The sequence below is a fragment of the Vombatus ursinus genome, unplaced genomic scaffold (assembly GCF_900497805.2).
Source record: "Vombatus ursinus unplaced genomic scaffold, bare-nosed wombat genome assembly UNPS02015030.1, whole genome shotgun sequence".
Classification (NCBI taxonomy): Eukaryota; Metazoa; Chordata; class Mammalia; order Diprotodontia; family Vombatidae; genus Vombatus; species Vombatus ursinus.
This window is the reverse complement of record NW_020954808.1, coordinates 1562269-1574621: the sequence shown is the minus strand read 5'-3', so window position 1 is coordinate 1574621 and position 12353 is coordinate 1562269. Positions and strand designations below refer to the sequence as shown.

Below are 12353 nucleotides of genomic sequence, written 5' to 3'. Positions count from 1 at the left end.
GTTAGCACCTAGCCCATTAAGCAAACACAGCAGGTATTGAGTGTTGGTTGAACTGAATTCTCCTGTGCAGGCTCGAGGGGGAGCAGGAGCGCCTGCAGCCAGGGCAGACTCAGCCTCCCCGACAACAGAAGCAGCCAATAGAGCCTTCTCCCTGGGAAGGCACAGCCCCACAGCCAGCAGACACCGAGCGGGAACTGGGCTGACTGCAGCCAATCCTTGCACAGGAACACAGCCTCCTATCAACAGTTCCTCCTTGTTCTGAACTTCTCTGTCTCCCGGCCATCATTAAGGGGAATTATTTAGCAGATGACAGTTTCTTTCCCCCTGAGACTCTGGGGCACTGCACCACTCAAATCCCGACCCCTTTCCCTGTGTCTAAACTCTCAACCCTTCTTGTAATCCCCAGGAATGTGGTGAGAATCCAAGGCCAAGGGCGGGAAAGAAGCTCGGGCTGCCAGAGCAAAGAGGGCGCCTTCAGGATCCAAGAGGCCACTGTCAGGAAACTAGTCCTCTTCTCTGAAAAGATTTCCAGCACTCAAGAAAGACAAACCCGGAAGCAACCAACTTTATTTTATTATGTTCTTGAGAATCCAGGAAAACATAGAAAACATGGTAAAACACAACAGTTGCCATTCTAGGATGGCCAAAAGAATGATGCATTACTAAAAAACAACCCCCCCCCCCACTCCATGAAAAATGCAAGACACTTGTCTAAAAGGTTATGTGAATGATTCTGCTAGCTTATATAATAATGCCTGCAGTAGCAGGCACTGGGCTCGGCCTTTCTGAGGGGTGATTTTTAAATTAGATTTTCCTCAAAATGCTTCCAACTGTTAGTCAGTTACAATGATCCCTTTAGGAAGCCAAAGAGAGTGATGTCCTACTCTGTGGGTGACTGACTCTTAAGAGAACAGGAGCAAGCCCCAATTTAAATTGGACTCTAACAAAGAGATTCTAAACTAAACTGCCAAGCCCTGTGCCAGGTCCTGGTGCCCTCCCTTCCTGTGCCTTGCCCAAGGGCACCTGCCTAAATCTGGAACCTTATTCCCCACCTGAAGCCAGACTGCTCTGCCCATGACTTCAGGTGGGGAATAAGGTGGGGGTGGTGAGAAGCTCCCAAGAACAATAACAAAGGAAGAAAGCCTGGCTGGGGTAGGTGACCTCTACCCAGGGAGGACAAACATGGCATGGATTCGTGCTGAGACACTAACAGTCAATCTCCAAGCCCCCTTGCATCGACCAGCATCTGTTAATGACGGCAAGAAGCACATCTGCTGAATCCCAATGTTGAAGCCTCTCCTCTTTGGGGCACTGGGGAGGGGCTGCGCCTGGACTTCGATGGCAGTCTGCAGGTCATCATCCAGGGGCCCAAGGCTTGCTTTCATTTTGGACCAAGACACTCGACAATCCCATTTCCCTTAATGCCATCGAAAAAGAAGAAATTGTTGTGAGGAGGGTCCCTCTGAGACAGGGCCTAAGGAGGGAGTCAGAAAAACAATTTCCACTTTAGTATTTAGAAGTGAAAGATGAAAAATGAGGCTCTCTCACATGCGGGCAGGGACGGGTCAGTTTTCTCCTCAAGGGCCTTCTACAGAGAAACTGGCTTGTCCCTTCACTCAGAAAACCTGCGGGCTCAGGGACACAACTAGGACCACGGCTGGAAAACTTCCAGGGAGACAGCGGGGGTGGCAAGTTTCTAACAACTCCAATTGTGAAGTGAGTTTCCCATCTCTGGACACATTCAAGTGGCTTTCTCAGAGATGCCAGAGACAGAGCTAGCCTCAAGGTAGACGTTAAAGCGGCAGGCCAGCCGCCACCCTTCAGGTGAGTGAGTGCCTGAATGTGGGAGGGATGAGGGGGAGAGTAGCATCTGCTGGCAGACTCCTGCACCCCAGTTTGGGCAGTGCAGAGAACAAGGGCCTCAGGAGTGCGTCAACGACACCTGGCTGCCACTGAGTCTGTGTTCTCTGTAGAGGGACCCAGCTAGACTGGAATGTTCCTACATTCCTGTCCAGCTCTAACACTTTGGGGCTCTCTGAGCCCAGGGGAAGCCCACTTATCCCACCTTCTCACCCCAACTCTGGCCATAACAGCACCTCACATTTACATGAGGCTCTGAAGTACACAAAGGACTCCCTGGGGTACTGAGGCCTACTGGAGAGCCTGAGCTGCCAAGGGTACAGGAAACGGGCTTGGCATGATGGGGGCGGGGATGGTCAGGGACAGCTCCACAAGACAGCAGACTTAGGGGGCAAGAGGTAAAGAGGATGGGGCAGGAAGGGATTCCAAACACACCCCGGGCCAAGAATGTGGAGTACTCTGGCCATCTGGGGTAAACAGAAACAGGACGCGAGCCGACAGCTGTCAGAGTAGGCAGGAGGGGCCGGTGAAGAGATGGGCACCAGACAGAGAGACACTGTCACGTACAGAGGGGGCAAGGGCACCACTCTGGGTAGAGAATGGAAAACCTGATCAAGCCTAAGGAGTGTTATGGGGGAGAGCTGTCTCTGCCAGGCTCCTGAAGCCTTGGCCAGCCAGGGCCAGAGGGCACAGCCTCGACAGGCTGGCAAAGATGGGCGGCCCTCACCACTCCAGCACATGCACTTTTCTGTCCTCTCCACGTTCCTCACTCCTGCTCATGAAATCTTAAGAGTGTGGAGAGAGACAGTCCCCACGTCCCGACCAGACCCCGAGAGTAAGGGGGCAGTCTGGGGTGCCACAGTTTAAGAAGGCCAATGACAAGATGGACCATATGCCAGGAGGGCAAAGGATGGGCAACACAAAGCTTCAGTAAAGGAATGTGGATTCAGGGAGCATAGATGTGACGTAGAGCTAAGGCAAAGGAAAATAAACACCTCCGGTAAAGACTGAACAAAGGAGCTGAAAAATAAGCATGAAAAAGGACACTGAATTTGGGGCACCCAGGATTCCAAAAATGTCAGCTGTTACTGGTGAATTAGGAATCCTGGATGCGCTGAAATCTTACACACACACACACTCTCATTTAGTCATTCGCTACTATCAACAGTCACGGGAGAAGTGTTATTATCAATATTTATGTAATTTTCTTCTTCTGAGGAAGAAATGAACAAATCCCTGAGTGGCCCAAGAAAAGCCACCAGGAGGTCCTTGTTTTGGGTCCCACACAGTTCTTTTTCTCTGCCACGCCCTCTTCATCACACAAAAATGACCATGGTGCATGCTGAGGACACTGGTGCTGTGCACATAAAGGCCGAAGGAGGGCAGAGCAGAGAGTTGTGGTGGACATTAGGCAAGACCCAAGGAAACATTCATTTCTCTTCAAGCTAGATAACTCTCAAAATACATTCATATATTAATTACCTTGACAACTTCCTGTCCCAGCACCCCACCAACAACTGCACAGACTGGTGCCATCTCAGAGAAGCAGTAGCTAAAGGAAAGGGAAAACAAAAGAGACGTGAGGCAGAGGTTCCCCTCAAGAGACCATGCCTCTGACCAAGCAGCAGCATGAACTGACATTTAATTGTGAAAAGCCAACCCAATCCAAGGGCTAGGAGATGCTGGGGGAAGACTTGGGAACTCTGCTGGGATTTCTTTCACAACTTACACCTTTAACACAAACTAACAAATAAGTCTCCTGATCTCTCTCTCTCCATCTCTTCCTCCCCCAACCCCCACCTCCACCCCTGCCCCCGCCCCCTGCCAGCACCTCCTAAAAATAAGGCCCTGTCAGTCTCAGATGCTTCCATGCCCCGGTCACATTCTCACCATTCTCTTCAGCACAGAGTCAGGAGCGGATTCTATATGCTCCTCATGGACAAATGCCAAGGAACAGGCCTGTGCTAACATGTAGGAAGGTTTGCATGGGGGCTGAAACCAAGATACGAACACAGGAAATTGTCCTCACTGCCTACACAAAAATGAGTGCCCGGGATCAGAGCCTGCTCACTTCCTAAGATCACCGGGAACCCCCAAGGCAAAGATCTCTTCCAACAACATCCCAGGAATCAGGGGCTCGGCCAGCCCTCGGCACCAGGAAGGTTACTGAGTTCCCAACAGGTTTTTTAAGTTAATGATGAGACCTTACTAATAAAGAGCAAATTCACTAGAGCAAGAAAATAGGGAAAATACCCTTTTCTCAGCTCAAGTCATGTGTCTAATGTCCGGGGGGCAGAGCTAGGTCCAGGCCCTCCATTCAGACGGTCTCCTGTCAACCTGAAGAGAAAGGGGCTAAAATCACCAGCACGCAAGATGACCAACAAAGTCATCTTAGCCAAAAGGAACGGGAGACAACAAGAAAACAAAACAGGTCCCTTGGGCATGCAAGAACGGTGCCTCCAGCCTCCTAAGTCCCTGGTAAATTGACCCTATTCATTACCTCTGAAAACACAAGTGAATTACCTGGAAAAATGCTAAGGTCCCCCAGGCTCTAAGTGAAAACCCCAGGGGAGCCAATAACAGCTCATTTGTGCAGGCACCAGGATGCCCAGGAGACCCCAAGTCCGAGCCAGGCTCCCGTGAGGCTGGGCGGGGTCGAAGACCTTGGCCTCTTGCGTGGGCTGGGTGTTCACCAGGCCGCCTGGTCACAGAATCTTCTACCTTCTGGCTCCTTCCCCTGCACCCTACCTGGCCACTCCCTTATCCTTTTCAGGGAAAAGAGGAGGAGGAAGAGGAGGAGAACAGAAGAGGGAAAGAGAAAATAGCAAAGAGAAAGACAGACTCCTTCTGAAGACTGTGCATCATCATCGGCTAAACCAGCCTTCTCTTCAGCTACTACAGCTCAGGGTGAGTGTGTCCATCTGTAGGATACCTGCAAGGACATCTTTCTTGTTAACTGCTTTTTCCGGCGTCCCTCTGATGGGGGGCCAGGAGTGTGAGTTCTGCCTCAGGACCCACTCTCACTTAGTGCCCGTCTTCCCTGCGCCAGATCAGGCCCTGCCTGAGGGCTGATGGGGCTCAACAATGCATCTCCCTGCACGTGGCCTGACGAGCTGCCTGAGCACAGAGAGGCTGGGCCAGGGAAGAAAGGGATTCTATCAACCGTGCCATTCACAAAGCCTTCCCAACTTGGGAGAGACCTAACGCCAAAAAAACCCCCTGATCTTTTAGTTTTTTACACTTTTAGTTATTTTTCTAAATATACTCCCTCTCACTGCAGACCATTTCCTCCCTTCCCCTGGTTGTGATCCTGACCAGTGACTCCATTAGCCTTGGGAACCATCTTTTGGGACAGGCTCCCTGCTCTCCTCAGGAAACCCGGAGAGCTGCCTGGAGCAATGACAGGATACGTGACTTGCCCAGGGTCACCCAGGCAAGGATGGGCCGGAGGCCACACTGCCCTATCCTCAGGGACATTTCCTGCCTGGATGAGCCACTGGAGGACTCTTAAAGGGAAAAATGGGAAATCGTTCAACTCTTTTGCTAAGTGTATAATCTCCGTGATGGGTCCAAGCGGCAGGCTTGTCAAAGTTCTTCTCAAGACTATTTAGAGATTTCAAATGACAAAGAATCCTTCCATGAGGGCCCAGAGACCTGGATATTGGCTATAGCCCTGCTGTTACTGAGGTGAATCACCTTGGAACAATCTCTCTCCTTCAGGCCAGCCTCCTCACCGTAAAGCCAGGAACTTGCACAAAAAGACTGTCAAAGGCCTCTTTGTGCATGATTTTTATGGTGAATTTCTTATAACACCACAGTGGAGAAAGCACTGTCTGGCTTGTGCTCCTAATTAGTAAGATAACTTCAGCTAAGTCTCTTCTCCTCATGGGAATTTGTTTATTTGCAAAATGATAGGGGTGGGGGCAAGGAGTACTTTCTAAATTCCTTTTTTTCATATCCAAAAATTCTCTTATTTTCATCATTCCCCATAGATTTTAATTCCTTCTAAGGCAGTGGTTCTAAAGGAATAAATTGCTTCAAGGCCACTGCTGGTCCTGAGGCTGACCTGTAATGACAGGACATCCTGGGGTCTGGAGGAGGTCCTCATCGAAGGCAGAAGGGAGATGGGGGGACTTCTGAAGTGCATCCGAGGATGCTGCCACCCTCACAAGGACCCCACTGCTGAACTGAGGGAGACCGCCCTTAGAGGAGGGAAATCACAGAGAGCCAAGCTCTCCCTCCTCTTCTTCATCCCCTTCCCTTTGCCTAGAACACAACCTGGTCCAATTAAACACAAGCCAAGGAGAACGGAGCTGAGAAGGGGGTAGAATGAAAGCCTGTCAGCTCCAGGAATTTCCTTTCTCTGAACAAAAACTGCTCGAGGGGCCACAGCTCTCCCAAATCAAGACTGCCCTCCACAAGTAACACTTCTTGTTTGTCCACTAGTGGGCAGGCGCCTCAACCACGGTCCGGTTGGATTTCTTCCAGGGTTATGTCCCACAAACCATGTATTGTTCAGCCCAAATGTGGTACAAATCTGGAATTAAATTTGTTTTACTTACCTTATGTTAAGTTCTATGTATATTTTAATCTACACATATGAGTACATATTGGTTCCCCTGATGGAGTACCAGTTCTCAGAGGGCAGAGACTGTTTCATTTCTATGTATGTGTCTTCAGCACTAGTACAGTGCCTGGCACACAGGTGCTGCTTGATAAATGCCTGATGACTGGTGGGTGTAGTGGAAAGAGTTCTGGGTTTGGAATCAGGAGTCCTGAGTTTGAATCCTGACTCTGAGACTAATGGGACCGTGAGTAAAACTCTACCCCTCACTTGTGAAATGGCATCTTCTCTCACCTCACAGGATGCTGGGAGCTAAGGGGGCTGGGGCCTGAGAGAGGTCTGAGGGATGGGAGATGTTGGAGAGACCCACCTGACAAAGTCTTCAGGAAGCAGATCAGGGTTCACCCCCAGGGACTCGAGCAGATCATTTCGGATCTGAAGCAACAACTCGGAATCCTCACCGTATGCATCCGACTGAGGGTCCCGCCCTTTATCTGTACGGAACTTCAGGAGCACTAAGGAAAAAAATAAGGAGACACCATAAGAAACCTCTTTAACAAAGAGTTTTGATGTATTCACTCAAGAAATCTTTCTTTGTGCCTACTACCTGCACAAGACCATCCTGGGTGAACTGGAGAAACCAAGAGGAAGGAGATATGGAGCGACACTGGCCTGCTCGCTATTCCTCCCACAAGAAGCTCCGCCTCCAGATCCTGGGAACCTTCACAGGCTGCCCCCGGCTGTCCCCCTCCCTGTGTCCTCCTTCCTTAGTCAGTCAGTCAGTCAAAAAGCACTGCACCAGGGGCCAGGTACTGTGCTAACCTCCTGGAGAGACAAAGAACAGTGACAGCCCCTGCCCTCAAAGAGCTCACAGTCTAACAGGTGAGACAACTTGCAATCAACTATGTACAAATGAGATACGGATTGGATAAACTGGAGCTTATCAAACAGAAGGAAAGCACTAGAATTAACCTCGGATTCCTTTGAGATTCAGCTAAAATCCCACCTTTCGTAAGAATCCTTTCTCGATCCTCCTAATGCTGGCGTCTTCTCTCTGAGAGTATCTCCAGTTTATCCTTTATATATCTCGTATGTACATCAGTGTTTTCATGTTGTCTGCCCTGTTAGATTGGAAGCTCCTTGTGGGCAGAGACTGGTTTTTTTTTTTCTTTGAATCCCTGGTGCTCAGCACAGCATCTGGTTCATTTTTGTTGTTGTCCAGTCATTTCAGTCATGTTTGACTCTCCACGACCCCATTTGGGGTTTTCTTGGCAGAGATACCACAGTGGTTTGCCATTTCCTTCTCCAACTCATTTTACAGGTGAGGAAACTGAGGCAAACAGGGTGAAGTGACTTGCCCAGGGCCACAGCTAGGAAGTGTCTGAGGCTGGATTTGAACTCAGGTCTTCCTGACTCTGGCACTTTTATTTAATGCATCGCCTAGCTGCCCAAACCTGGCACATAGCAGGTGCTTAATAAATGCTTGTTAATTTGAAACAAAGGCACACTTACAGTAATTACTCCTTAGAGAAAAATAAACCACACTGCAGAACGAGGGGGTTCTGAGCAAAGGGAAATGAGAAGCTGGGAGGGCTGTGTGCATTGTTCCCAGAAACCCTTGTCCTAGTGTTTTCACTGTAGCGTAAAAGCTCCTTTCAGACACTCGCAGATATGCGTGATTTCATAGTGATGGGAAATCATGCCATACCTGAGAAAGAAGATGGCCTTCAAGAGCTACGGAGATTGGGGGGGGGCCTCGAGGGAAGAGGCTAATCAGCTGGTGGCTGAAGGGCTGGTGAGAAGTATTCTCTCCCCTATCAGTGGCAGGTCAGAAATAGTGATAGAGGAGAGGAAACATAGTCTGACATGTACCCTAGGTGGTTCAGGGGAAATGAGCCCAGAAGGGATGGGAAACTCAGGAATGAAATTCTAAAGACAAAGAAAAACAATTCTAATGAGGAAGAAAAAGGGGGTTTGTCTGCAGTTACTGATAGGTACACAGGGAACTCATTAACCCAGGCTAAAGACCCCTCAGAAGAGAGAAAGAGGATAGGTAATAGAGGATGAATACAAAAACAGGGCACAATCCTGTAAGAATAGTGCCATGAATTCTAAAGCTCAGAACAAGCTGAGGTGCATGAGGCAAGTCAAGGACAAGAAATAAAATTCTTTAAGACATGCAGAAAAGGATTAACTTGAGGGATCAGAGGGCTGCCTGGAGTGGATGGAAAGATGATAAACCACAACAAAGAGAAGTCGGACCTGCTCAATCACTATTTTACATCTGTTTTCTTCACCAAGGAGAGTAAGAGAAAAACAATCACTGAGGAAGTGACACTCAACGGGTGACTAAAGCACCTAGCTGCCCTTGATGCCTTCTAGTGAGCCGGCCCAAATGAATGAGCAGGTGCGATCACTAAACCACGCTAGAGAATAGGAAAAAATCGGGAGAATTGTCGTGGGCTGGGGAGTCGACAAACTGGAGGCCAGTGAGCACGCCTACTCTTCAGGTGAAAATTCTGGGATGGATCACGAGGCTTCAGCAGGGCAGTCTTTCCTATCAGAGTAGGCTGGTCTAGCATAGCAGGCCTACAGAGTTTAGCAAAGCATTTGATCTCATACCACACATGTGGAAAAGGTGGACAGATGTGGACTAGATGGTAATCCAATTAGATTAATTCAGAACTGGCTGAATGGCCAGACTCCAAGAGTGGTTGTTACTAGGCAGTGCCCTGGGGATCTGAGCTTGGCCCTGTGCTGTTTAACATTTTTATCGATGACTTGGAGAAAGGCCCAAGAGGCGTGCTAATCAAATCTGAAGATGACAAGAAGCAAGGAGAGATAGCTAACACATCCAGGATGACAGTCAGGAAAGGTTGTGGCAGGCTAAGGCATTAAACTGAATCTGTTAAGATGAAATATCATTAAAGAGAAGTGTAAAGTATTACCCTTGGGCTTCCCAAAAATCCACTCTCCGAATACAGGGGAGACCCAGGTAAGCAGGATCTGTCTGAAAAGCTGGAGGGTCTTAGGAAGCTCCGTGAGCCAGCAGTGAGGACTCTCTGAGATCCCAACCTCCTTGGCTCCTGTGAACTCCAGGAGCGATGGTCCTCACCTCACCGTCCTCTGGCCTTGGCCACGCCAATCTGGAGGGCTGTGTTTAGTTTGGGCACCAAAGTTTAAGGAGAACAATGATGAAGCATCAGGTGTCCAAGAGGAGGGGGTGATCGGGATAGCTGAGGGCCTGGATGGCCATCCATGGCAGATGAACAAACTAAAGGAATGAGAATGTTTTTCTTTGTAAAGACTCAGGAGAACTCAAATGTCCTCAGGTATCTGGAAGGCTTCCACCCAGACAGGGAGTAGGCCCCAAAGGGCAGAACCAGGAACAAGGTACAGAAGTTTAAAAAGAAGCTTGAGGTCAAAAAACCTTTCTAAAAATTCAAGCTGTTCATGAATAGGCTGCTGTGGGACATGGGATGGGTTACTTTATTCCTTGGAGGTCTTTCAAAGGAGATGAAATGACCACTTGTCAGTGGCCATCAGTTACAGTATAATGGAGTATTTCAGATATAGCTTGGACCCTTACAATGCTGAACTCTGTGATTTTGTACCAATGCCTGGTGCCATTGTCAGGATGACTTCGACCCACTATAGCAACTGCTCTTTTTGATTTAAATTTCTGGACTTCCATGCTTCCTGGCTTACTAAATTTTGGAACCTATTAGCTTACAAAAGAGAGGACTCTCCTCTTCCCATGTGTATAGCCCTGCCCTCCCCACCCCAAGGATCATTCAGGTAGGTAACTCCCGCCAAGACGTATGCCCCTGGCGGTGCCTGGTAAAGACATGGAGAGAATTCCTTTATCAATCAGTCGATAAATGTTTATCGTCAACTCTGTGCCAAACACTGTGCTAAGAGTTTTTGTTGCAAATCTGGGCTTGTTCTTGCTAACACCAGCCAATATGGGCTGTGGTTTCAATAGTCCTATCAATGACAGTCATAGGCTTGGACCTGGCTTCCGAAAGTTCCAACTTTTCATTCACCACATTTGCCTTTTTCTTACCTCTCACTGCTAACCACTGACCAAATCCTGTCAACGCTAGCCTTGCAACGTGCTCAGCTACGCCCCAGCACAGGCCCTCATTCCCATCTACCTCTATTACTGCAGTAGGCTCCCGATGTCTCCCACCCACCACCATCCCCCATCAATGCCAGAATCATCTCTTCTATGTGCAAAGCTGGACAGATTCCTAGTCTCTACTCCAAAACCGTCACCAAGGGCCCCATTATTTACTAACTCCAAATCCTATGCCCAAAATTTAGTTTAGGCCTCCATAACCTGGCATGAGCCTACATTTTGGGCCTTAGCCCTTCATTTCCCCCCTCCCCAATTCTGGGCCAGCTAAGCTGGGCTGCTCTCTGAAGAAACAATATATTCTTCCATCCCTGTGCCTGTTCTTCGCTCCCTATGCTGGAAATGTCATTTCTCCTCCTATGTGCCTACTCATCATTTATTTGCTTGTTATTACCGACCCATCTTCTAAATTTCAACTCAAAAGGTCATCATCTTCCAGGAGACCTTCCCTGATCCCCCCAATCAGTAACGAGCTGCTCTTCTCAGGCTTCACCTAGTGAACTCACCTGCCATGACTATGAGCTCTTGGGAGGGAAACAGTCTTAGCCAAATTGTCTACCATGCTAGTACCTAGGATGGTGCGCTGCATGAAGCAGGTGCCAACTGTTTGGGAAATGAAGCAAAGAGGACACTTGCTTTATTTATAACCCTCTCTATGGGACAGTCAGGCTCAATATGCTCCTCGGAAGTTCAGCAAGGTAGTCCTATAGCAAGCCTCAAGTCACCAAAAGCAACTGTTTAGCCTCCCTAACCGAACTGGACTCGCAGAGGACAAAGCCTCTGGACACCCTTCATAAACTCCTATTTCATACACAGGAAACACCAAATCAGAATGAATAAGCACTTATTACCAGGACTTAAGAGCTGGAAGGAACCGAAGACATGCCCTAGTCCAACCTCCCACTTGACAGATGAAGAAAGGGACACCCACACAGGGGAAGTGACTTGCTCAAGGCCACAGAGGTCCTAAGTGGCAGAGACAGAATTCAGATCTGAGGAGACTCCAAATCCTGTGGTCTTCCTATCAGCTGGCCCCTGCCTTTTCTCATCTCTCCCTTCACCTTGCAAGCAGCGGGCAGCACCTCTTACGTTAGGGAGGGAACAGAGGCCTCGCACACCCTCGGGCACCTTTCTCCCCACTGATCCCACTATCTTCAGATTTCTCTGCAAAGCTGACCCACTCCTCACAAATCTGGGCACTGGCTCACTTCGTCCTGTCTACACAGACCCTGGTCTCTTCCTCCTAAAACAAACCAACCAACCCCTCTCACACCCCTGTCCTACAGCTCTTCTCCCTTTCACATGCCCCCAAAAGCTCTCTCTGCTATCTCCACTTCCTCAGTCCTTGTCCCTTAGAAATCTGGCTCCTGCTCTCATCATTCACCTCAAGCAGCTCTCCAGTTACCAATGCTTCCTCGTCCTTCGTGTCCTCCTGGCACCTTCACCCTGTGAATCACTCCATCACTCCTCCTGGATATTTCATCCTCTCTGAGGTCTTCAGACACTTCTCTTTGCTGGTTCTCCTTTCCTCTCAGTCTCCTTTAATGAACAGTTCTTCATCCATGTCCTATCACATAAGTATACTTATACCCCAAAGTGGCTTTTTCTGTCCAGGTCTTGATCTCTCCTTGTCTTTGCTCTTTACACCTCTTCTCTTGGTGACCAGATCAGCTCCTATGGATCCAATTACCATCGAGGCGCAAATGACTCTATAATTTAATCTTTTTTTTTTCTTTGGGTGATTGGGGTTAAGTGACTTGCCCAGGGTCACACAGCTAGTAAGTGTCAAGT

The 12353-nt window shown here is 48.9% G+C and overlaps 1 protein-coding gene across 1 annotated transcript in view; it reads right to left on the bottom strand.

Annotated features, from left to right (window-relative positions):
• Window positions 1-550: 550 nt before the first annotated feature.
• Window positions 551-12353, bottom strand: part of SAE1 (SUMO1 activating enzyme subunit 1) — a 56799-nt gene continuing 44996 nt past the window's right edge. The window contains exons 7-9 of the mRNA XM_027846010.1: window positions 6795-6939; window positions 3343-3412; window positions 551-1474 (exon numbers count right to left, since the gene is read on the bottom strand). Of these exons, the coding sequence (XP_027701811.1) occupies window positions 1382-1474; window positions 3343-3412; window positions 6795-6939 (308 nt within the window). The 3' untranslated portion in view covers window positions 551-1381. The remainder of the gene's footprint in view (window positions 1475-3342; window positions 3413-6794; window positions 6940-12353) is intronic.